General features: G+C 43.2%; 1 protein-coding gene across 1 annotated transcript in view; it reads right to left on the bottom strand.

Annotated features, from left to right (window-relative positions):
- Positions 1-26,986, bottom strand: part of LOC134675035 (methionine--tRNA ligase, mitochondrial) — a 30,282-nt gene extending 3,296 nt beyond the window's left edge. Inside the window, exons 1-11 of the mRNA XM_063533182.1 lie at positions 26,675-26,986; positions 26,315-26,413; positions 13,295-13,476; positions 9,869-9,988; positions 8,212-8,320; positions 7,322-7,440; positions 6,854-7,005; positions 6,281-6,486; positions 5,343-5,537; positions 1,761-1,879; positions 1,304-1,462 (exon numbers count right to left, since the gene is read on the bottom strand). Of these exons, the coding sequence (XP_063389252.1) occupies positions 1,304-1,462; positions 1,761-1,879; positions 5,343-5,537; positions 6,281-6,486; positions 6,854-7,005; positions 7,322-7,440; positions 8,212-8,320; positions 9,869-9,988; positions 13,295-13,476; positions 26,315-26,413; positions 26,675-26,759 (1,545 nt within the window). The 5' untranslated portion in view covers positions 26,760-26,986. The remainder of the gene's footprint in view (positions 1-1,303; positions 1,463-1,760; positions 1,880-5,342; positions 5,538-6,280; positions 6,487-6,853; positions 7,006-7,321; positions 7,441-8,211; positions 8,321-9,868; positions 9,989-13,294; positions 13,477-26,314; positions 26,414-26,674) is intronic.
- Positions 26,987-27,122: the final 136 nt, after the last annotated feature.

Here is a 27,122-nt window from a genome sequence, read left to right on the forward strand (position 1 = left end):
TCCTTGGGGATCAGCAGCCGGTCCAGCAGGCTAGTCGCCAGCTGCAGTATGACGGGCTGCAGCACTATGGCGGACACCCGTAGGGTCTCCAGCGCCAGGTGTAGGACTACATCCAGCTCGCGTTGCCGGTTCAATGCTCACCTCACAATGCTGCCAGCTCCTGCAGTCCTTGGGGATCAGCAGCCGGTCCAGCAGGCTAGTCGCCAGCTGCAGTATGACGGGCTGCAGCACTATGGCGGACACCCGTAGGGTCTCCAGCGCCAGGTGTAGGACTACATCCAGCTCGCGTTGCCGGTTCAATGCTCACCTCACAATGCTGCCAGCTCCTGCAGTCCTTGGGGATCAGCAGCCGGTCCAGCAGGCTAGTCGCCAGCTGCAGTATGACGGGCTGCAGCACTATGGCGGACACCCGTAGGGTCTCCAGCGCCAGGTGTAGGACTACATCCAGCTCGCGTTGCCGGTTCAATGCTCACCTCACAATGCTGCCAGCTCCTGCAGTCCTTGGGGATCAGCAGCCGGTCCAGCAGGCTAGTCGCCAGCTGCGGTATGACGGGCTGCAGCACTATGGCGGACACCCGTAGGGTCTCCAGCGCCAGGTGTAGGACTACATCCAGCTCGCGTTGCCGGTTCAATGCTCACCTCACAATGCTGCCAGCTCCTGCAGTCCTTGGGGATCAGCAGCCGGTCCAGCAGGCTAGTCGCCAGCTGCGGTATGACGGGCTGCAGCACTATGGCGGACACCCGTAGGGTCTCCAGCGCCAGGTGTAGGACTACATCCAGCTCGCGTTGCCGGTTCAATGCTCACCTCACAATGCTGCCAGCTCCTGCAGTCCTTGGGGATCAGCAGCCGGTCCAGCAGGCTAGTCGCCAGCTGCGGTATGACGGGCTGCAGCACTATGGCGGACACCCGTAGGGTCTCCAGCGCCAGGTGTAGGACTACATCCAGCTCGCGTTGCCGGTTCAATGCTCACCTCACAATGCTGCCAGCTCCTGCAGTCCTTGGGGATCAGCAGCCGGTCCAGCAGGCTAGTCGCCAGCTGCAGTATGACGGGCTGCAGCACTATGGCGGACACCCGTAGGGTCTCCAGCGCCAGGTGTAGGACTACATCCAGCTCGCGTTGCCGGTTCAATGCTCACCTCACAATGCTGCCAGCTCCTGCAGTCCTTGGGGATCAGCAGCCGGTCCAGCAGGCTAGTCGCCAGCTGCAGTATGACGGGCTGCAGCACTATGGCGGACACCCGTAGGGTCTCCAGCGCCAGGTGTAGGACTACATCCAGCTCGCGTTGCCGGTTCAATGCTCACCTCACAATGCTGCCAGCTCCTGCAGTCCTTGGGGATCAGCAGCCGGTCCAGCAGGCTAGTCGCCAGCTGCGGTATGACGGGCTGCAGCACTATGGCGGACACCCGCAGGGTCTCCAGCGCCAGGTGCAGGACTACATCCAGCTCGCGTTGCCGGTTCTCCTACAAATACAAATGGGTTCATGTTATTTTGTTGTTGATTTTCTACAAGCTTTTATTTAACTTGCAATGTAGTTATTTGATTTGAGGTGGCGATTGGAACTTTCTGATTAAACAACGCAACCTAATTGTGTTTGGGGTTCTTAGAATTATCTCGATGAGTATTCGTTGCCAGTGAAAAGAAAAGTACAGTCAGCGATAAAAGCTTGTACCAACAACTTAATTTTTGCCAAAAACTTATTTATAATATCCGGATTGATTACTTTGGCTGTAACACACACACTTTATAATAGGTGATCACCTTGCGCAGTTCCCAGGGCTTGAGCGCCTCGAAGAACAGGTTGCAGGCGTGCAGCGTGGCGATGGCCTCGTCCACCGCCTTGTAGAACTGGTACGACGAGTAGTATTCTCGACATTGCTCTACAAACATGGACAGGCTTTTATTTACATTTATTTTATCACACTCACCTCTCGTATCCCAGGGACACTTTTACCGACAAAATAAAACTTTCTATGGGAAGGTCAAATTTGTGTATAGGTAAGTTAGTATGGTAATTAGCTATCACAAAATATAGATTGAAATTAACGACTGTAATGACTGAAGACTGTAATGTAAATGAAATTATGAGGCACCAGTTACAAATATATAAATGTATTTTTTAAGCTTTAATTGGATGTATGCGACGTCTCGCCTTGCGAGTTGAGCGTCCTCAACCTCGTACTGAAGGGTACCCGCCTCGCGGGTTGTTACCTGGCAATCTTTCCACTCTCGTGAGTAGCGCTTGCGCGACGTCCCGCCTGGCGAGCTGCGCCGCCTCGGCCTCGTGCAGCGCGGGGAACTCGCCTCGCGGGTCGTTACCTGGCAATCTCTCCACTTTCGTGAGTAGCGCTTGCGCGACGTCCCGCCTGGCGAGCTGCGCCGCCTCGGCCTCGTGCAGCGCGGGGAACTCGCCTCGCGGGTCGTTACCTGGCAATCTCTCCACTCTCGTGAGTAGCGCTTGCGCGACGTCCCGCCTGGCGAGCTGCGCCGCTTCGGCCTCGTGCAGCGCGGGGAACTCGCCTCGCGGGTCGTTACCTGGCAATCTCTCCACTCTCGTGAGTAGCGCTTGTGCGACGTCCCGCCTGGCGAGCTGCGCCGCCTCGGCCTCGTGCAGCGCGGGGAACTCGCCTCGCGGGTCGTTACCTGGCAATCTCTCCACTCTCGTGAGTAGCGCTTGTGCGACGTCCCGCGTGGCGAGCTGCGCCGCCTCGGCCTCGTGCAGCGCGGGGAACTCGCCTCGCGGGTCGTTACCTGGCAATCTCTCCACTCTCGTGAGTAGCGCTTGCGCGACGTCCCGCCTGGCGAGCTGCGCCGCCTCGGCCTCGTGCAGCGCGGGGAACTCGCCTCGCGGGTCGTTACCTGGCAATCTCTCCACTCTCGTGAGTAGCGCTTGTGCGACGTCCCGCCTGGCGAGCTGCGCCGCCTCGGCCTCGTGCAGCGCGGGGAACTCGCCTCGCGGGTCGTTACCTGGCAATCTCTCCACTCTCGTGAGTAGCGCTTGTGCGACGTCCCGCGTGGCGAGCTGCGCCGCCTCGGCCTCGTGCAGCGCGGGGAACTCGCCTCGCGGGTCGTTACCTGGCAATCTCTCCACTCTCGTGAGTAGCGCTTGCGCGACGTCCCGCCTGGCGAGCTGCGCCGCCTCGGCCTCGTGCAGCGCGGGGAACTCGCCTCGCGGGTCGTTACCTGGCAATCTCTCCACTCTCGTGAGTAGCGCTTGTGCGACGTCCCGCCTGGCGAGCTGCGCCGCCTCGGCCTCGTGCAGCGCGGGGAACTCGCCTCGCGGGTCGTTACCTGGCAATCTCTCCACTCTCGTGAGTAGCGCTTGTGCGACGTCCCGCGTGGCGAGCTGCGCCGCCTCGGCCTCGTGCAGCGCGGGGAACTCGCCTCGCGGGTCGTTACCTGGCAATCTCTCCACTCTCGTGAGTAGCGCTTGTGCGACGTCCCGCGTGGCGAGCTGCGCCGCCTCGGCCTCGTGCAGCGCGGGGAACTCGCCTCGCGGGTCGTTACCTGGCAATCTCTCCACTCTCGTGAGTAGCGCTTGTGCGACGTCCCGCGTGGCGAGCTGCGCCGCCTCGGCCTCGTGCAGCGCGGGGAACTCGCCTCGCGGGTCGTTACCTGGCAATCTCTCCACTCTCGTGAGTAGCGCTTGTGCGACGTCCCGCGTGGCGAGCTGCGCCGCCTCGGCCTCGTGCAGCGCGGGGAACTCGCCTCGCGGGTCGTTACCTGGCAATCTCTCCACTCTCGTGAGTAGCGCTTGTGCGACGTCCCGCGTGGCGAGCTGCGCCGCCTCGGCCTCGTGCAGCGCGGGGAACTCGCCTCGCGGGTCGTTACCTGGCAATCTCTCCACTCTCGTGAGTAGCGCTTGTGCGACGTCCCGCGTGGCGAGCTGCGCCGCCTCGGCCTCGTGCAGCGCGGGGAACTCGCCTCGCGGGTCGTTACCTGGCAATCTCTCCACTCTCGTGAGTAGCGCTTGTGCGACGTCCCGCGTGGCGAGCTGCGCCGCCTCGGCCTCGTGCAGCGCGGGGAACTCGCCTCGCGGGTCGTTACCTGGCAATCTCTCCACTCTCGTGAGTAGCGCTTGTGCGACGTCCCGCGTGGCGAGCTGCGCCGCCTCGGCCTCGTGCAGCGCGGGGAACTCGCCTCGCGGGTCGTTACCTGGCAATCTCTCCACTCTCGTGAGTAGCGCTTGTGCGACGTCCCGCCTGGCGAGCTGCGCCGCCTCGGCCTCGTGCAGCGCGGGGAACTCGCCTCGCGGGTCGTTACCTGGCAATCTCTCCACTCTCGTGAGTAGCGCTTGTGCGACGTCCCGCGTGGCGAGCTGCGCCGCCTCGGCCTCGTGCAGCGCGGGGAACTCGCCTCGCGGGTCGTTACCTGGCAATCTCTCCACTCTCGTGAGTAGCGCTTGTGCGACGTCCCGCGTGGCGAGCTGCGCCGCCTCGGCCTCGTGCAGCGCGGGGAACTCGCCTCGCGGGTCGTTACCTGGCAATCTCTCCACTCTCGTGAGTAGCGCTTGTGCGACGTCCCGCGTGGCGAGCTGCGCCGCCTCGGCCTCGTGCAGCGCGGGGAACTCGCCTCGCGGGTCGTTACCTGGCAATCTCTCCACTCTCGTGAGTAGCGCTTGTGCGACGTCCCGCGTGGCGAGCTGCGCCGCCTCGGCCTCGTGCAGCGCGGGGAACTCGCCTCGCGGGTCGTTACCTGGCAATCTCTCCACTCTCGTGAGTAGCGCTTGTGCGACGTCCCGCGTGGCGAGCTGCGCCGCCTCGGCCTCGTGCAGCGCGGGGAACTCGCCTCGCGGGTCGTTACCTGGCAATCTCTCCACTCTCGTGAGTAGCGCTTGTGCGACGTCCCGCGTGGCGAGCTGCGCCGCCTCGGCCTCGTGCAGCGCGGGGAACTCGCCTCGCGGGTCGTTACCTGGCAATCTCTCCACTCTCGTGAGTAGCGCTTGTGCGACGTCCCGCGTGGCGAGCTGCGCCGCCTCGGCCTCGTGCAGCGCGGGGAACTCGCCTCGCGGGTCGTTACCTGGCAATCTCTCCACTCTCGTGAGTAGCGCTTGTGCGACGTCCCGCGTGGCGAGCTGCGCCGCCTCGGCCTCGTGCAGCGCGGGGAACTCGCCTCGCGGGTCGTTACCTGGCAATCTCTCCACTCTCGTGAGTAGCGCTTGTGCGACGTCCCGCCTGGCGAGCTGCGCCGCCTCGGCCTCGTGCAGCGCGGGGAACTCGCCTCGCGGGTCGTTACCTGGCAATCTCTCCACTCTCGTGAGTAGCGCTTGTGCGACGTCCCGCGTGGCGAGCTGCGCCGCCTCGGCCTCGTGCAGCGCGGGGAACTCGCCTCGCGGGTCGTTACCTGGCAATCTCTCCACTCTCGTGAGTAGCGCTTGTGCGACGTCCCGCCTGGCGAGCTGCGCCGCCTCGGCCTCGTGCAGCGCGGGGAACTCGCCGCGCGGGTTGAGCGCGGCGCCGCAGCAGCGGGACACCAGGTTGCCCAGCGTGTCCGCCAGCTCCGAGTTCACCACGTTTATTAACTTGCTCTCACTGTAATCTGAACACATAAACAAAACATGAAAGAAGTAAAACACTTACTGGGATCTAGATCTAGGGATAGGACTAAAAAGTTTTTGGCAAAAATTTCATTTTTGGTACAAGCTTTTATCGCTGACTGTACTTTTCTTACGACAGACAACTAATACTCATTGAGACAATTCTAAAAACCCCAAACACAATCAGGTTCCATCACAGAGTTCCTATGGCCACCTCCTGTCTCCATCATCAGATCAGCTTGATGGTATGTACGGCATTGTCATCCGATTTATTTATACATGCATGCAAAATTTCAGCTCAATCGGAAACCGGAAAGTGGATCAAATTTAACTTGCAAGATTTGATTACAGACAGACAACGGTCAGGTGAAACTAAATAAAAGCTTGTAAAAACTCACTGGGATCGCTTTGTAACGTAACAGGAAATATTTTAATCTCCAGTAATCAGAATACTTCGTGGACAATAATATTTCCCAAACATTTGGACATCTTGATACTGTCTAAAGTCTACTGGGAGATATGACTACCCTGAGTGAAAACTGTGCCTATTGCATACTTACATACCTACTTATAGTAATGTCCCCTCTCTTCTCTAAGCAGGAAATATCGTAAAGACTCTCCTGTAACCGGTGTATTTCGTGGACAGACAACATTCCCCAAATATTTATACATGTCGACACTGTCTGCGGTCACCGGACCATCGGGGAGGCGGATCGGGTCAGAACTGCGCCTACCGTATACTTACTGGCATCGCTATGTAACGTGCCCTCTCTCAGCAGGAAGTATCTCAGAGCGTCGCCGGTGACGGGCGTGTTCCTGGGACAGACGACGTTGCCCAGAGACTTGGACATCTTGACGGCGTCGACGGTCCAGTGCGCGTGGCAGGCGAGGCGCCGCGGCGGGTGCAGGCGCGCCGCCATCAGGAACGCCGGCCAGTACACCCCGTGGAATCTGCAATAGTATATATGTACCTACAGGGTCATTTTTGGACCGTCAGCCATATTGTGCGAGGGGATTAAATAGGTCATACTGAACAACTTTTTCTATGGGACCGACCCCGCAATCCCAAAAAAATTGGCCTTCCCGTAGAAAACGTCGACATCCTCTCGACCAAAATGTAAGAAACGGCCAAAATATTTTTTGTGACTTCGGAGTTGGGCTCATAGAAAATTTTGTTCATTATGGCCTACCTAATCACCTCGCACAATATGGCTAACGGTCCAAAAATGACCCTGTATATTGTAAAGCGAGCTGAAAATTTGCATACAAAGGAATTCATTGATAAAGTGGGCATGCAATGTAGCAGCTACCGTCGTACTTGAGTATATCCTTCCCCACGACGTGGACGTCGGCGGGCCAGGCGCGGCCGCGGGCTCGCACGGCGTCCTCGTCCGGGTACCCGGTCACGGTGAGGTAGTTGACCAGCGCGTCCAGCCACACGTATATACTCTGGTTTTCGTCGCCTGGCACCTGGGGGTAATGGTGTCTCCTGCGTTACTCTTAAAATTGTGGTCTCTTAACTTTAAAACATTAATTTCTTCATAATCTATGCTTACGGGAACGTGGCATATAATTATTTCAGTAAAGATTATTTTTTGTCTCCTGCGTTACGGCAACGGTGACAAGATCAAAAGAGACTCGAGCGATCAATAATTAAAACGGGACTCAACGCGCATACATAAACTTGAATATAACCTCCAAGGTTTCAATTGCGACCAATTGCATCCCAAGAGTTTTTTTTCATTTCCATTGTTTTAAAGACTAACTGTTTGAAGAGTATAGTTACCCGGATAGCCCAGTGGACCCGCGAGGCGGGTCGGCTGACGGAGATGTCGGGGAAGTAGGTCTCCCGCTCCAACTGCTCCTGGAGCTGTTTCTGGTACTTGCTGGGCGTTATCACTCCATCTACAATAATATAAACACTAACACTAAAGTTGACAAGCCGATAATAATCGTTTGTCCCTTTCCGACGTATTGGTATGATGGAAAGGGACAAACGGTTATTATCAGCTAGTCAACTTTAGTAAACGTTTATGAATAAGGGGGTAAATTGTCACAACACTTCCTCCCTTGGCCAACTCATACCTCCGAACATTCGAGTTTTTGTTGATACAATCGATTGCGGAAAAATACTACTGACCTATATTCCGAGTCCGGACTCAACAAGTCAAAGGAGTACCGTATTCTTAGATTTAGTTTCGTTTTTTAGTATGTGGTGTTGGCGAAGACTGCTGCGCATACCTTGCACAGCTAGAAGAACTAACATCTCTATTTTGGAAGAACTCAATATTACCACAAGGCTCTCCAAAGCATGCCATGAACGAACCCATAGATTTTTCGGACACATTATGAGATCACCAATGCATGATATGGAGAAGTGTATCATCTTGGGGCGAATGAATGGCAAACACGCTCAGGGTGGGGCTCGTAAGAGATGGTCTGACGCCATGAAGAAGACGAGTGGCGGCAGCCTGCACCGCGCGTCCACTTGGCTTATGACCGCAATCAATGGAGAGACGTTGCATGTGGTCGCGATCCTCAGCATTGAGGGAACGAGGAAGAAGAAGAGATTTACGACAAATATTTATTTTTATATAGTTTATAACCTATATTTAAGTATGTAACTAACACCTCTGTGGAGTCCTGGTGCTCTGAAACACAGATATTGGTGTGTACCTGTTTTGAGCCACCGCTGTAGATGTTCCCGGAAGGCGCTCAGCCGGAACATGTAGTTGGGCTCCTCCGTCCACTCCACCTCGTGCCCCGACTCCGCCGACACCCTCACCTGCACACCACCGGATACTCATAAGGCCCCCCCCCACATCTAGCGTCTTTCGAGCGTCGGCGTCTGGTCAGCGCTATGGAAAATGACGTCGCTGCGCAGTTGCGTCGACGTTCCGTCGAGCAGCGGCCATAGAGTTGTAGACGCCGACGCTCGAAAGACGCTAGATGTGGGGGGCCCTAAAGTTGACAAGTTGATAATAATCATTTGTCCCTTTCTGACGTATTGGTATGATGGAAAGGAACAAACGATTATTATCGTCTTGTCAACTTTAGTAAACGTTTATGAATAAGGGGGTAACAATACACCACCTTGCTATAGCAGATAGCACAGATATTTATAAGACAGATCGATTACCCTAGTTGGCCCAACCGATCTGAACAAAATTGAACTATAAAACAAAATTGGTACAATATCATCATTGAGGTGATACTGATGGTCGAGTATAAATTACAGACTAGGTATAGTAACTAAATGAATGGCGCATTTTGGGGAACATTCCTTTCTTAAAACTTACTTAGCATTAGGTGCAACTTAAACACCTTGCAGAGTATGACTAAGGGTTGAATACACGCTGTATTATAGAAAACAAGAAGCATCGACTTGCTTGGGTTGGGACGTCCGCACCAGCCCACAACTACTTCGTCATATAAAGCAGTAGTACCACGATTCCGACTATCGGGTCGTCCGGCCTGGCAACGAAATTATAAAATATCCGATAGTCGGGTTTTCGGCACTAAATGTGTTAATGAAAGAGGAGTGGTACCTTCCGTCCGTGTTGCGCGACCTCCCTCGTGTGCGCCTCGGGCACGAAGCTCTCGTCGCTGACGCTGTACCAGCCGGAGTACACGGCCTTGTAGATGTGACCGCCCTCGACCAGCTCCTTCTACAATACAACATATCCTTACAAAGAGGAGTGGTACCTTCCGTCCGTGTTGCGCGACCTCCCTCGTGTGCGCCTCGGGCACGAAGCTCTCGTCGCTGACGCTGTACCAGCCGGAGTACACGGCCTTGTAGATGTGACCGCCCTCGACCAGCTCCTTCTACAATACAACATATCCTTACAAAGAGGAGTGGTACCTTCCGTCCGTGTTGCGCGACCTCCCTCGTGTGCGCCTCGGGCACGAAGCTCTCGTCGCTGACGCTGTACCAGCCGGAATACACGGCCTTGTAGATGTGACCGCCCTCGACCAGCTCCTTCTACAATACGACATATCCTTACAAAGAGGAGTGGTACCTTCCGTCCGTGTTGCGCGACCTCCCTCGTGTGCGCCTCGGGCACGAAGCTCTCGTCGCTGACGCTGTACCAGCCGGAATACACGGCCTTGTAGATGTGACCGCCCTCGACCAGTTCCTTCTACAATACGACATATCCTTACAAAGAGGAGTGGTACCTTCCGTCCGTGTTGCGCGACCTCCCTCGTGTGCGCCTCGGGCACGAAGCTCTCGTCGCTGACGCTGTACCAGCCGGAGTACACGGCCTTGTAGATGTGACCGCCCTTGACCAGCTCCTTCTACAATACAACATATCCTTACAAAGAGGAGTGGTACCTTCCGTCCGTGTTGCACGACCTCCCTCGTGTGCGCCTCGGGCACGAAGCTCTCGTCGCTGACGCTGTACCAGCCGGAGTACACGGCCTTGTAGATGTGACCGCCCTCTACCAGCTCCTTCTACAATACAACATTAACGTTTTGAAATTGGCATGAAAAAAATTTATGACCAATTGGCTTAAATAAAAAAAAAACTTGGGCCCCCTAATATTCGCTATACTGTGCGAGACCGAGACTTACCATGGGACGCATTTAAAGTGCCACTTGGCCTACTTTAGACTACGTTTCCTTCAGAGATGTGCGAGGATGCGTCGCGAGCGATATATATATTAATAACCAATATTTGTATGATGAATTGCCTATATTGTTGGTGATAAACGCATGATTTTATACTTTGTTTAGGTGTTTTTAAAATTTCCAATAGTCATGTCTTTGGCAAAATAGATAATTACAAATTAAAAACTTTAATCAAAAAGTTCTACTCGTCCAATATAGATACGAATAAAGTTACATGTAATATGTTACTAGGTAATATAAATTGTGATCCATTAACTGCAATTGGCGACAGTTTTGCTTGTTACTTTTACTTGTTTGTGCTACCGTGACAGTTTTTCTCCGACCTTGGCCAGTAATTTCACTGACGTCAACGCCGAGAAGCCATTTACCCGATGGTTACTAATGAAATGTCTATATGTTACAAAGTACTTTGCATTCCATTGTGACTCGCTATTCTTCAATTATTTCTACTTAAGATCAAATACCCGATTTGTTCCTTTCTTGGAGAACCAGACCTCATCCAAATTATTAAGCCTAGTTTAGGTATTTTTTCAACACCATGATAGACAATTGTAGAATGTAAAAGAAACAAAAACGTCATTACATCAGGGCCTAATAACCTAACTTATGAAACCATTTTAAACTTTTAATGAAATATCCAAGATACAGTTATATATTGTTGTATTTTACGGTAACGACCGCTTTAATAGTGTATAGTGTATGTGTTTCAATGGTGTTTGATGAGATGATGTGAAAATTCAAGGAGAAACAGTGACAAACATCAAACATCATCAAACATCAACATTTATTCAGCAAATAGGCCACAAGGGCACTTTTACACGTCAACATTGAATTTACATAAAAGCAAAAATAATAACATCAACAATTTTATAAAATAAAACTAACAATTCAATCTAACGTATTACAATTACTAAGAGATGTATATGGTCTCTTAATGTCGAATTACATACAAAATACAGATAAAAAAACACACAAAAAAAATCTATAATATTTAGAGGTGTAAATGTCTCTAGGTGTCAGAACTATAAGATTATATAGTTTATCAAGTTATCCTTAGAGATGTATAAGGTCTCCAAGAGTCAATATCCTGTATAATTAATACATTCATTAAAAGAAAAGAAACATACGAGAACAGAATGAGGCGTCTCACTGTAATTAATTAATAAAAGTTACTAAGTATAATAGCTCGTGTTAGCTTAACAGACCAGTCTCCACAAACAGCACCCGTTCACGAGTATGACGCGTATCTCAGCCATCGCCTCCCTCAACCTTCATTCGGGAAAGTGGCGACCCGATCAACAACGCCACCGTAAGCAAAGACTTTTAAGCGAGCATGACATGTTCAAGCTACCGGCCTATATTAATATTAAAATAGTAATAACATGTAGCTGTAAGACACGGCATTTTGTGCTCATATGTTACATAAAAAGACAGTAATATAGCTTCACATAATTACTAGCCTAAGTTGACTTAGAGATGTAAAGGTCTCTAAGTGTCAAAAACATTAAAAATATAGGTAAGTATGTACAATCAAAAATAAAAATCAAATAAATAAATATGTACTTAGAGATGTATAAGGTCTCCAAGTGTCCAAAACTAAAATTAAATTAAACAATATAATCAAGCGAGAACATCATTGTCTCATGTGTCAATTCTACTGGACACTAGCATATTTAATTCACAATGTAAAAAAAAACAATATTTATTTAATTCTTATTATACTAATGAAATCAAGCTACCGGCTTAAAAGCATCTCTATCGTTTATAAAATCATTTACAGTGTAGTACGCCTTACGTAACAAGGAGTGCTTAATGTGCGACTTAAATTTATGAAGTGGTAAATTCACTACATCAGTGGGGACTTTGTTATAAAAACGTGTACAGTTCCCGACGAAAGACGTACTAACCTTACGGAGGCGGTGGGCGGGCACAGCAAGTTTATGTTTGTTTCTAGTGTTATAGTTATGGATATCACTGTTAACCTTGAATTCGTGGATGTTTTTCCGAACATACATAATATTCTCTAGTATGTATTGAGATGCAACGGTAAGAATGTTAACTTCTTTGAATTTCTCTCTTAGGGATACTCGAGCGCCCAGTCCATAGATGGAACGTACAGCTCGTTTTTGCAGCACAAATATTGTCTGAATATCTGCCGCTTTTCCCCACAACAGAATTCCATAAGACATAACACTATGGAAGTAACTAAAGTATACCAGCCTGGCCGTCTCTACGTTTGTCAGCTGTTTGATTCTCCTCACTGCATAGGCTGCTGAACTAAGTTTTCCGGCTAGAGTGCCTATATGTGCATGCCATTGCAGTTTGGAGTCTAGAGTGACTCCCAGGAAAACAGTTCGGTCCTCAAATTCCAGCGTATCACCTTTTATTTTAATCTTGCTGTTATTTACCTGCTTGACGTTAGGTAGCGTAAACTTGATGCATTTGGTTTTCTTGGCGTTCAAAAGCAAATTGTTTGCCGTAAACCAGTTTACAATGGTAGATAGCGCGTCATTAATGCTCTCGAAGCTATTTTCCTTTCTGTCCACTTTAAATATAAGGGAAGTGTCATCTGCAAATAACACTATATCATGTCTATCTTGCACAACTTTTGGTAAGTCATTAATGTATACCAAGAACAGGAAGGGACCAAGAATTGAACCTTGAGGCACTCCGAGGGCTACCGGGGACCCCGCCGATTGAGTTCCATTAATAACTACTCGCTGAGTTCTATCCGAAAGGTACGATGAGACCAGGTCAAGGGCACTAGCTTTTATCCCATAGCGGCTTAATTTTCTCTTTAAATTTTCGTGATCAACGCAATCAAATGCCTTTGACAGATCACAGAAAATTCCAACAGCATCTTGAGCTTTCTCTGACAAAACAAAGTTACGTCCTTTGTTTACAAAGTTAGCAAGTTCTATTGGGATGGACTTACCAACAGTTACTAACAGTTATACTCACAATTTTACTGGACTAAATTGGCATCACATTGGCATTGTTAAACAGGTTTTGCTTGTTACTAGTTTTGCCATTTGGTACAATTTATTTTAATAAATTAGGATCCAAAGACATTCGTATCGTAGCATTCGTAGCCAGAAACTCCCTCGATCATCGTTAAAAGGATCTTACCCAGAAGTGTGCCACAGCCTTCTTGTGCCTATCCTCCGTAGTTCTGACGAAGTCTGTGTGTTCCACGTTGTACTCTGCGAAGAGACGGCGGTACTCCTCGGAGATTGATGAGCAATACTCGGCTGGCGCTTGTCCGACTTTTGAGGCCGCTTGCTGGATCTTTGTACCGTGCTCGTCGGTGCCTGACCATCAATAATAGTCTTAGAACAAAAATACTGTATATTCTTACATATTACAAATAAAGAATATGAATATTACCTAAATCAAAGAGTTACTAACGTAGAAGTGTAAAGTCTAAAGGTGGCGACTGATGTGAGCATTTGCTCGATGCGAGCGCGTTCCAAGTCGAATATTCGGCACGTCAGTACAGTGAGCGGAGCAGCTCGATGGCGAGCGCCGAGCGCTCGAGCGCGCTCCACCCGGCTGTCGGTTTTTTGGCGAATCCCTTTGAATGTTACATTACACGTCAGTCGCTAGCGCGAGCGCACGTGGAAGCCACTTATTGCATTTTATCATATTTTATGTGACGTGAATTTTGGCATTCCATAAAATGCAGTGGAGTCAAGAAAAACTCTCTTATTTTTAATGAAAAATATGACCAGCACCCCCAACTGTGGGATCCTACTCATGAAGAGGACTACGAGTATAATGCCAATACTGAAGAAAAAGGACGCATGAGTCGAAATAGCAGACGAGACCAACGAAAACGATAACGTTAACGAATATTCACATCGAGCAAATGCTCACGTCAGTCGCCACCTTAAGAAAAAATCGTACACAGCTGAATTAGATGGTGGTATTTGGCATCATAGTACATTACTTAAAAGGTATATATTCGTTCTGGTGGAATAGCAACTTCCTGTTAAGTTTTATAAACAAAATTAAGGAAGCAGGTAAGTGGAAAATGACACGAGTTGGAACCGAAAACATTTATAGATCACTGATGTAGGAACATTAAACATTCTAACAATTGGCAGCTCTATTCGGTTAGAATTTGAACTGCTTCTGTAATGCTGGTTTATTTTCATACCACTCTCTGACTCTTCAACATTGTTATAAGAACTTAGACAATAATACCTATAGTCTGTGTTTTTCTGCAATTATGTATAACATGTTTTCCATGTACGTAATTTGCTCAGTGGCTGGAGAAACTCAAATTTCAACCCTTACATGCGTAAGTAACTAGATATATATCTGTCTCTATTTCGTATTCAGATAAATATCTGGGAGACCGAGCTTTCTTCGGATAACATAAAGAAAAATTCAAAAATGCGCGTTTTCTTACAGATATTTTTCACCCCTGAAATCCCCTATATAGCAAATTTCATCGAAATCCTTAGGGGTTATCCATTAATTACATCACACGTTTAGGGGGTGGGAGGGGGTCAAGAAAATGTGACATAACGTATGCGGAGTGAAATTTGGTCGAAGTTTGTTATATAAAATATAAAAACACAAAAATCTAAATAAAAAATATGTGTTGTCAATGTAAAGCCAATATATCTGTCAATCAGTTTGGTAAGTCTCATAAAAATTGGTTGTTTAATTTTGTAATTATGGTAAATCAACAAGAACGCCGTCGTCAAACAGTATGTAATTTCTATAGTAGCCATCCCCTATGGCCGAAATCAAAGGTGGTGGAACATTTTGTGCAAATGGGTGAGAGTCGAAGCACTATTTACAATATTCTGGCGTCCTTTGCCTTGATGATAACCACTGCCAGAAAGCCTGGTTCTGGAAACTATTCCAGCTTGAGCAAGGTTTCTGAGAGAGCTCGATTAAAGAAAATTAGGGCCGGCCGTGTCGCACCGACGTGTCTTATAGAGAGCTCGGAAGAAAATTTAAAACTGACGGCAAAACTGTTAAAAAATATCTTAAAGACATGGGCATTGATAAGCGATGTAGAAAAGTTAAGCCCACTGTCTCTGAAAACCAAGAAATCACTCAGAAAGTACGGTTGTGTAAATTAGTCAAAGAAATATTTTACGCTAAAAACAATGTCACTTGCGTTATGGATGACGAGTCATATTTCACGTTAGATGGAAACGAGTGGCAAGGCAATTACTATTTTGAGAACACCAATGGTCCAACCGATGAGAACGTGAAATATGTTGAGCATACAAAATTTCCTAAAAAAGTTTTGCTATGCTTGCCATCAGTCGACGCGGAATGCCTAAGCCTGTATTCTTTGAGTCAGGTTTAGCTGTGAACGCCGACCGCTACATAGAGCGTTGTTTGCCATTAGAGGAGAAAATGTAGTGTTTTGGCCAGACTTAGCCTCAAGCCATTATTCCAAAAAAACCCTTTGCAAAATGGCGGAGTTAAACATCCCATACGTACCGAAGACATCAAATCCACCTAATGTTCCGCAACTTCGCCCTATAGAAGATTTTTGGGCAAATCTAAAGAGGCGAGTATATTGCAATAATTTTCGTCCCAAAAATCTACAGAGTTTGATTCGAAAAATAAAATCGGAGCTGAATAAAATGCCGACATCTGTGTTTTCGACAGCGATGGACAAAGTACCACAGAACTGCCGTAAAGCATCTCGCATGGGAGTAACCTATTTTTTACACTAAGCCTTGATATATACTGTGACGTTTACACAATAAAAGTGCAATGCGAACTACCTGCAGGTCGACATTCTGTTGTCAACTGTCATGGCGTGCAGACGGGTCGCGGAGCACATGCCTGACCAACTGAGTTTTATTTATTACCTCGCAATACAACAACAGAACCTAGACGTCACAATGGCGACGAGGATAAAAAACGTAAGAAAAAGAAAACAAAACCGATGTAGTTGCTAAATATCCGACAAAAAGTGATCAGTTTGAAATTATTTTTCCATTCAAGGGAAGGGATAGCTCTGAGCACATAAACATCTTTATAAGGTACACTTCTGGTACTTAAACTATATTTTGGTCGAGAAAAAAACTATTTTTACGCAAATAGTATTACTATAGGGCACATTCCAACGTCTTATTCAGTTTAAATACTATTTAATGCGTTTAGCTTTCCAAAAACGGGTCGGTGAACAGAAATTAAGCCAAATACGGTAAAATAAGTTATTATAAAATAGAAATAAAACTTTTATAGCGACTGTGAATTTATGGAAGCGTGTAAAACTATAATTAAGCTATACGTATAATAAATAAACTGTCGCGCATATTGCTGTATAGTGCTGAATATGTCTGTTCACCGGTAATTTATTATAGGTAACTAAGTATACCAACGTGGTGCTGTCTGCGTTAACGGTTGTTGAAACAATATCTGGGTTCGCTGTAGTTTATTATTAGCTCACAAATGTATCAAATTAAGGGCAAATGCTTAATAATACTTCACATAATAAGGTTTATTACTTTTAACCGGAAGTTATCTACCTAAATAAATAATAAATGTACTCTTTATTTCGAGTCAAACTCAATAATAATCAACAGATCAGCTGCTAATGCTGCTATACAATATGTTCTACTTAGTTTACGTGCTACTTAGATATGCATTTAAATTATTTAACCAAATGAGCATAATATATTATCTGGGTCTTGTTTCTATAATGAAAAAGGAAAAATAAGTAAACAAACTGATACTGTCGGTGAAATTTGTCGTAAAGCTTAAGCTCAATACGAGAATTCTCCAAAAAGGGAATTTATAGTTGTCAATGTTGTTGTGTTAATCTGATGGGTAATATTGCACTTACCCTCCTGGGGCCCAGCCATACAAGGAAAAATCTGAACTTGCTATTGAAATCTGAATCTATAATGTAGAATTCAGGGTTGATTTTGTTTTTTTTAAAATGGAACGAAGCAAAACAGATGCAACCGTGCTACAATTAAACACAACCTATGTCGCTAAGGAGCAAAATGTTATTGTTACGGCGACGCTGACGGCGAACATTGAATCCTGAACGAAGCGAGGGATTCTAAAATGGAATACTGAGTTTAGTGAGGGATTCAAGGGTTAACGCCCAAAGTGAAAATAATTTTGCTACCATGTGACCCATACTGTTTTTCACATCACAAAACAAAGTACCAATCTGTGGCGATGCGTGAAACCTTGCACTCCCACTGGGCTACTTTCTATATGACTTGTTCCTAATCGTGAAAACATACACATACGAAAATAGTAACCAAGTTCGTAAAACGGACTGCCAAAGTGATGGCATCAATATCGGACAATTACCCAGATAGCCATGAGTTTTAAGTGTAATAAAAAGGCACGTTAGAGGGAAATTTATACTGTGTACGTATAAAACCCTAAGGACCAGACGTGATCTTGATTGCACCAAACTACAGTTTGCCAAATTGAGGTTGAGATTAACAAATCAAACAAACCTTGTAAATTGAGGTTGCAGATCGAACCTCTTTATATTTTCAAGAGTACATATATTATATTACATATATTATCAGAGAGTGATTTACTTAAGTCGTTGTTTAATAATTATCGTACTTTCGGTACTTAGTACCAAATATGAACGAAAACCCAAAATGGCCTAGGGTTTTATTAAAGCAACGGAAAAATAATAAAGTAAAGTGAAACCGTGTTCATGGTAATGACATTCCATTGGTTCCTTGTAAAATATAAATAATTAGAGTTAAACAATATATGCCACAATCAAGGCAGGAAAATGAATATACACAAGTGCTAGTTTTGCTCTATAATATATTTTTAAATGATTGAACCTAATGGAAACAAAATGTCTATAAAAATAATAATAATTAATGTGACTGTAATCATGATCAAATTAAGACTGTATATTGTAGTCAAGGGCTACTGTAGACTATAGTCAAGGCTAAAATCAACTTCCAATTAGTAAGCAAGTATTGGAGTTGTTTTCATGACATAAATAATCTCATTCATTATATGAGTAACAGTAAGTTGCTAGATTAACAGAACAGGTATTGATCTGTATTCAGCAAGTATTGTAATTAAAAAACGGTAATAAAATAATATATCCAATCCAATGCAATTTATAATAATAACGGTCAAATATGTAGGTACCTACATCATTATACCTGAGTAATAGAAATCTACTTGTAGGTAGGTATAGATCATGGTTGCGTAAATATCATACCAGGCCGCGTAGCCGGGATACCAATCGCTTACGCTCCGTAGCGATCGAAACGCAGCTGTCACTGTCGCACTAATATCGAAGAGTGATAGAGAGACATAATGCTTTTCGTTGTCGAAGCGATGGCGAATGTAACCTTGGCTAGGCCGGCAATACACAAGTAAAACTAAACAGGTTGTGGTGTATCTTGTAAGACTTTTTACCTTATTTAACATTGGACCATTTACGTATATTATAAATTGCATCCTATCTATATATTATACTGTATTACCTATCAAACAAGCCAAGTAAAACTGAGGCAAACGGCTGTTGCCAATAAATAATGTACAGGTACGAGATGTTATTAGAAAGCAACCTGCTTGTAACAATTTTATTGGAAACTCTTGAAATAGATATTAATGTGTGAAACATGTACATAGCTTGAATGCAAATGGAAAAACCTAGAAAATTGTAAGCATCCAAAGAAAATATGTAGCAATTAAGGTTAAACTCGTAAGATATTTAAACCCGAGTTATCAATGTGAATAAAAGAAAACAGACTCAAAACTGCAAAAAGGAGAAGGACAGGGACTGACATTGTAAAAGTAAAACCATAATTGTATTAAAACACTTTATTACACTAAACAAGTACATAACAATAAGAGAATTATAAAGAGAATATAATAAATATGTACAAAGATGAACTTATCCTTTTAAGGGGTCTCTTCCAGCTGACCGCTAAGCAACTGAGAGAGATACTAGGAAGAGTTCTAAATATTCCAAGATTGATATTGTTAAAAATGTTTATCGTTGAACTGTTGAGAAATAAATATATATACACCTAGCCGAGTTTCTTCCACCGGTTCTTCTCGGGTCTGAGGTTAACGCTGTTTTCCGGACCGGTGGCAGTAAGTCGGAATTAGAATCTAAATTAACCTAGCAGTTATAAGATAAACAGATGTGAGATGGTTGAACTATTGTTGCATAGCTAACGCATAATGTAAAATAAATAAATCATTTATAAAAAGGAAGAGATGTGACGTTTACACAATAAAAGTGCAATGCGAACTACCTGCAGGTCGACATTCTGTTGTGAACTGTCATGGCGTGCAGACGGGTCGCGGAGCACATGCCTGACCAACTGAGTTTTATTTATTACCTCGCAATACAACAACAGAACCTAGACGTCACATATACATTATTATAAAAACATAATTATTTTAAAAAAGGATGGTGTTTTTTTTATTTCAAATAATATTGAACTTTGTCCAAATTTCACTGCGCATACGTTATTGTGACATGGGGGAGGCCCCGGAGACACAAACTTTGTGACGTCACTTTAACTTCATCAGTAACCGAAAATTTATTTAAATTATTTTATTCGCGGTACATTTTAATAACAAGTTTTTAAAACGATAATCGTTTTTATTCCTTTAATTTTCTTTCCTAAGCAGTTTTGGGTTATAAAATTACTAATATTTATATTGTCAAAAATATTTTGATAAAATATTAATAATACTTAGGTACTTACTTAATTCGATTTGACGATTTCGTAGAAAAAATGTGACGTCACACTAGGGGGGAGGGGTTTGCCAAATGTGACCAAGTGTGACAAGGAGGGGGGAGGGGTCAAAAAACCTAGAAATTCGTGTGACGTAATTAATGGATGACCCCTTAGAACCGTTTCCGAGATCCTTTCTCGTATATAAATAAATATACAAGAATTGCTTGTTTAAAGGTAAAGGATATTTGTCCCAGAGAAAGATTACATAATAACGGTTTCCGAACGGTCCCCGAGCTGTCAGGCTGACTTGAGACCAGCTGATTTCAAATATTGAAAATTAATTATATTTTTAGTTTAAAATTAGAGTTATGGTGAACTTTAATAGATTTAAGTAGTAAAGAAACATCAGTTATATAATTTATGTGCAATTGACAACGATACATCGAGTATTTACTGTACTTTGGGGCGAAACTACCTAGCTGTCAACGAGTGATCGCCGTTGGATTTTCGTGTTTGAAACCGGGAGAGTATTTTGTTCTATCTTACTGTTACCACACTGTTATTATTATATTATACCATATATTACTTAGTATTACATTTGTACAAAGCTCATTGTACAGCCGTGAGCAACGTCAAACCACAAATACATTGGCTCAGTGCAGTTTCTCTTTGCTTGACGAACTAGTGGAAGTAAAAGTTGAGACAAGGCACATTCGCCACAGACACAGCCCACTACTGACACACTGCATACATCGTTCATAGTTCATATGTTCTAGCTTTCATCTCTCTTGTCCTGGCAAAATTCCACTCTCAATTTTATTGAGATAAGTACTCATCCTTTATTATTTACACCTTTCAGAACTCGTGACAAGTGACAATGACCATCAAAAGCGCTGCCAACACTCGCAAGGCAACTGCGCGCCAACTAGAGATGCAACTTAAGACTACTACACAAGATCTACAGGAGTCGAGGGCCTTGTCCAAGCAGTTGTTGCAGGATAGGGAGGAGAGCGAACTACAGTTCAAGAAATTGGTCGACACAAACTCAGATTTAAGACGGGACCTGGCAGACAATGATGTGCAGTTGACTGATGCCCGTGGTGAAGTGGACCGTTTGCAAGAGGCAGTAGACTCATTCAATCAGTGCGCTTCTACGCATGAAGTGGCCTTAACCCGCATCACACATTTGGAAGAGGAACTGGGTGCGGCTAATGATGAACTTAATTTGTTTAGGAGAGAGCGGGAGCACTATGATGCTTCGGAACTACAAAATGTGTACCAAGAGTTGGCAAGCGGTGAAACTCAAATTAGTAAGGACTGTAGATATTTAGTATATTTTAATAGTAGCAATAAGTTAAAAAAGTATATCAAGATTAATAGGTATATTAGGAGAACCCAGAAGCTTATCAAAGGCCAGGCATGCATTAAAAAATATAGTAAATTAAAACATGCATTATCGGTTATGAAAAATAGGGTTCAAAATTGTCATTTGGAGCTTGAAACCAAGGAATCAAATTTCCAGAAGTTACATGCCGATATAAATAGGTTAAAAGATGAGCTTCTGGTAATAACCACCATGTATGAAACCACCAAAAAACAAGTTGAGGAGCACATCAAGGCTTTTAATAAATTGCTGCAAGAAAATCAAAATTTAGAGGAGCAATGCAAGTCATTACTTAATGGAAATATTTGTAATTGTGGCCAAATGCCACCAGCAAAAGTTGTTGAAGCCGATGTGGCCCTCAACACTTCTAGGCCAGCTGTACCAGTAGTCACACAGCCCCCTAGAGCAGTCAGTAAGACTGTTGTTTTTTCAGATCAGATTGGGCTAGGAATGGGCCCATTATTAAGCTACAGATTAGAGCAGAAAGTCTCAAATTACTGTTATCAAAACATTACTTTGTCTCACTTGTGTGACCTTATTTCAAAGGGATGTTATGATAGCAGTACTACACTTGTAATTTTATTAGGAAATAGCCTTAATGTAGATAAGCCTAGCATAGATAAGTTGATGTCCACTTTAAGTATTATTGAAAAATCTGGTGTGGGGAAAATCATTTTATGTGCACTGCCTTATGCAGAGAATATGTCTTATGACTATAATAGTAAAGTAGCACACTACAATTCTTTGATGTACCATGCCATATCTGTCAATAAAAAGTACCATTTCTTTGACTTAAATAAATTCATTGAGCGCTTCATGCTAGCTCCAAGGAAGGTATTTCTGCCAAAGAAATATTTTGTATACCTAGTGGATTTATTGGCCTATAATATTGAGCCAAATAGATTTAGTAGTGTTATAGCTAATTCTCAGTCAGCTGACAAAGTCAAGGACCCCATGCCAAATTTAAACTAGATTGTAAGACAGCGGAAAAACGCCTGAGTATGAATATTATTCACCAGAATATTCAGGGTTTTTCCAGCAAAGAATTAGAAATAGGTTTATTTTTAGATAATAATAATGTTGAAGTTATGTGTATCACTGAACATTGGCTGAAAGATGGGCAGTTTTTATTTGATTTTGTTAACTTTAAATTAGTCAGTTTTTTTGCTAGACAGTCTGCTGTTCATGGTGGTTCCCTGATAATTGTTAAAAATTGCATGAAATCTAAAGAGCGTAAAGATATTGTAAATTATTCCATAGAAAGAATTATCGAAATTTCCTGTGTAGAATTAGAAAAATATATTATTGTATGTGTTTACAGACCACCATCAGCTGACTTCAGCACATTTGAAACTACAATGGAAAGTGTGCTGAAATTAGTATGTAAGGGCCAAAAACATGTTATAGTCTGTGGAGATTTTAATGTTAACTTGCTCGAGTCCTCTAGTAACACTGTTAAAATGCTGTGTTTGTTTAAATCATTCAATTTATTTAACTTGTTTCTTGAACCTACTCGGGTAGGGATAACTAGTGCAACATGTCTGGATAATATATTTTGTAATTGTGAATGTATAGATAAGCAAATATTTAACTGTTTTTATTCTGATCATAGCGGTCAAAGGGCTGTTTTCTTAAGCGATATTCGTGATACTCCACAAACAATAACATATAGACCCATTACTAGTAGTCGCTTGGAATTATTCAAAAATGAAATTCAAAAAAGTCTTTGTAGGTTACCATTTTCACATTACAACTGTAATAATTTGTATGAAGATGTTTTTAACGTAATTCTTTATCATTTTAATCAAAATTTCAGTATGAAAACTATTAGTGGGTCAAAAACTAGAACAAAGTTTAGTGAATGGGCTACTGCAGGCATTTATAAAAGTAGAAAAAGGCTTTATGAACTTTATAGTGAGAGAGAGCTGAACAAAAATACAGATTTCCTGGACTATGTGAGGAACTACTCAAAAATCTTCAAGAGAGTGTGTTTAACAGCCAAAGCAAACTATACAAGTTCTAAACTGAAAGTGTCGGACAACAAAGTGAAGACAACATGGAATATTATAAATAAGGAAGCTGGTAAATGTAAATCACGCGATTGTCAAGTCAACATTGTCTCGGATAAACAACAGACCATGTCAAACAACGATGTTGCCTCGGCATTCGAAGATTATTTTTCTAAAATAGCTATTAATACCACGAAATGTCTACATTCATCTTCGTCTCGAGCTCATTCCTTACTTTGTGCTAATGTTAAGAAATGTAATATTAACTTTGAGTTTAGTCTAGTAGATTCAGCAATTATTGTTAAAACATTCAAGTCACTCAATTTAAAGAAAACGGAAGACTTATGGGGAACATCCGTTAGAGTCATTAGTCATGTCTTGGACGTAATAGCGCCTTACTTAGCCGTAATTTATAATATTTCAATTTCACAAGGAGTCTTTCCAGATCTTATGAAATATAGCAAAGTCATACCTCTTTTTAAATCGGGTGATTCGAGTGATATGGCTAATTACCGTCCAATATCAATACTTCCTGTACTAAGTAAAGTTTTTGAAAAGTTAATGTTAAATGATCTACTGGGTCACTTCAACAGACATACTTTACTCACAAGCAATCAGTTTGGTTTCACAAAGGGCCGTTCCACGACCGATGCTGCTTCGGTACTTATTAAACATATTTATGATATTTGGGAAAATTCTTGTGATGCAATTGGCATATTTTGTGATCTTTCTAAAGCATTTGATTGTGTGGATCATGGAACGCTCATTTTGAAATTAGAACACTATGGTCTGTCAGTAAATGCCCTAAACTTTATGTCTTCTTACCTTAGCAACAGAACACAAACAGTTGTTGTAAACAAAACCCGGTCTAGCGGTACTGTAGTCCAATTAGGAGTGCCACAAGGTTCTATTTTGGGTCCATTCCTGTTTTTGGTTTATATAAATGATTTGCCATGTGTAGTAGAAAATCTTTGTGAAATTGTTCTTTTTGCTGATGACACATCATTACTTTTTAAGGTTGATCGTAAATCTACCGATTACAGTGTAATTAACAGCACACTCGTTAATGTACTAAACTGGTTTACTATGAACAATTTGCTTCTTAATGCTAAGAAAACTAAATGCATTCGATTTTCTTTGCCGAATGTTAAACCAGTCGATACTAAGATACTTTTGAATAATGAATGCTTAGAGATGGTAGATAAAGCACTGTTTCTTGGTTTAACATTGGACAAAAATCTACAATGGAGTCCTCATATAAGAACACTAGCAAACAAATTAAGTTCGGCCGCTTACGCTGTGAGGAGAATTAGACAATTGACTAATGTTGAGACAGCTCGCCTTGTTTATTATAGTTATTTTCATAGTGTAATGTCATATGGTATTCTGGTTTGGGGCAAAGCAGCTGACATACAGACTATATTTGTCTTACAAAAGAGAGCCATTCGTTCTATATATAATTTAAGGGTGCGTGAATCATTAAGAGAACTTTTTAAAGAAATTAATATTTTAACTGTAGCTTCCCAATACATATATGATAGTATTATTTATGTTGTTAAGAATCTAGACTCCTTCACTAAGAATTCTGATGTCCATAACTATAATACTAGAAATAAAAATAAGCTTGCTATCAGAAAGTTTCGTGTTCGTAAAGTACAGAAGTCATTCGTTGGGCAATGCATTCATTTTTATAACAAGTTACCTGAGGATGCTTTAAGATTACCCTTTCCAGCTCTTAAGAATTACTTAAAAAAGTCATTGATGTTGAAGGCTTATTACAGAGTCGAGGACTACTTGACAGACAAACATGCATGGTCCAAACCAGAAACTGTAATAACGACAAGTAGCAATTAAAAACATTGTATTATGTGTAGAGTTAAAGGTGACTCAGCTCAGGTAAGAAAGCACATCAAATTGTATGAAAGCATCTCATAACAATCAGTTAGATTCATATAATATGTATTCTCATTTCTTTTATTGATTTTATTTTCTTTTCCTTTTGTAAGATTTGATTTGTTTTCTGAAAGAGCTACGTATTTGTGATTTCATGTGCATATATGTTTATTTTTTATATCAAATTCTATAAAGTTATGTACTCACTGAGTATAATTGCATGAATTCTATAGTAATTTAAATTGTATTAATTACTCGTAATGCATGTTAATTATAAGATGTAATAATGTTTTGAAAAGATGTGTCCCGCCGAGTTTGTTGCCGGTCCCATATTGGGATACCCTCCTCCAATTGAGGGGGGATTTAAATCTTCTCGGGGCAGAGGTGTACGGTTGGAGCCGGTAAAGGTTTATTTGACGTTCATAAGCGCATTGTAATATGCCTACTTGAATAAACTATTTTTTATCTTTATCTTTATCTAATAGACAAACTTGTGGGCAAAAGCTTGTATAGAATATTTGTATTTTAATAAAATGTGGTCATATTTCATATTTGAAACCGAAAAGTAAAACAATAGTGTAGCAGATAGGCAACATTGAGTCATCCCATAATTTTTACAACCTGCTATAAAGATAACAGGTAAACTGCAAGTAATGTGATGGTTCTACTGCGGCTCATTTCAAGTGGATTTGTCTAAATTAAACCACCTATAAAAGCAGCCATAAAACACTCATAAACTGAACATTATCATGTGCTGTACTCATTCACAACATAATACATTCTTGTATTATACAATAAACATATTATATAAAGATGCAGTTAATATTTTTCCTTATTGAGAAACTAAGTGAAGCTTTTATGTGGTCAGGGTGCACACAGAAATGATAATGACTCACTTGTGATTAGTTGTGCTAAATATCCCTTCTCTACTGGTCTCCTTGCAACATTATGTCTTAAAATTTTGTCTGATTTGATATAATACATTTACACAAAAATCCTTTTCATTTTACTTTTTCCGATTTTATTAAAAATTCTTTTTTTATAAATGAGGTTTGTTACTAAGGACTAAAATGGATGACTATGGGCTGTCTAGCAAACAGGTGTTGGTTTTGTCAAGGGTCATGTTGGCAGTGGCTCCTAATATCATACAACAACCTTTTTAACAAAATGTAACTTATATTACCTGTGCTAAATAAGACATTGCAGTTGGGGTCTATGAGCTTCTCGAACCTTTGTATGGCGTCCGCCACCACCGCAGAGTACAGGTGCCCTAGGTGAGGGGCTGCAAGAAGTAATTCACTTATTACAACCAGGACTGGGCTAGAAATGTATATAGACACAGGCACAGCTATTATGAAATAATTTTAATAGGTAGGTAGTTCGTAATAGTTGTATTTGTATCATGATTAACTTATTAATATCTAGCAGGGATTGCGACGCCAAATTGACTATGAACTCAAAATAGGATTGGAGCTATAGCTTAAAATAATTCACAGATCAGCCAGGAAAAAGTTAGCAAAAGAGCCTTAATGATATAACTTACCGGCGTTGACATAGAAGATCGGTGTAGAAACGAAAAATGGTCTTTTTTGAACAACGGAAGAAAATAATCGCAACGTTAATCTCATGTTTGTTTTAGAAAACCACAAGAAAATAACCTCGAGTGAACAATTTATGAGAGAAAGGTCACCCGAAATGAATGCACTCGCCGCTTATCTCTGTCTGCCGGCAAAGTAAACTGTTATAGCATCGCATGAGATAAAACAAGACACCTCTGTTTGATGATTAAAATGAAAATTGTCTTTCAAAAGGAAAACATTTCCACGAGACAGCAGGCCTAAGTGTTATGAAAGTAATGTAGGAAATAGCCTTACCTAAAGCATTTTTGTTGAAAATGTGATGCAGTTAATTTAGCTGGGTTATACGTTCTGTGTTCCGATTTACGTACTGTTACAACACTAGGTCAAATGTCAAATGTTATGAAAAGATGA

Source organism: Cydia fagiglandana, chromosome 21 (genome assembly GCF_963556715.1).
Source record: "Cydia fagiglandana chromosome 21, ilCydFagi1.1, whole genome shotgun sequence".
Taxonomy (NCBI): Eukaryota; Metazoa; Arthropoda; class Insecta; order Lepidoptera; family Tortricidae; genus Cydia; species Cydia fagiglandana.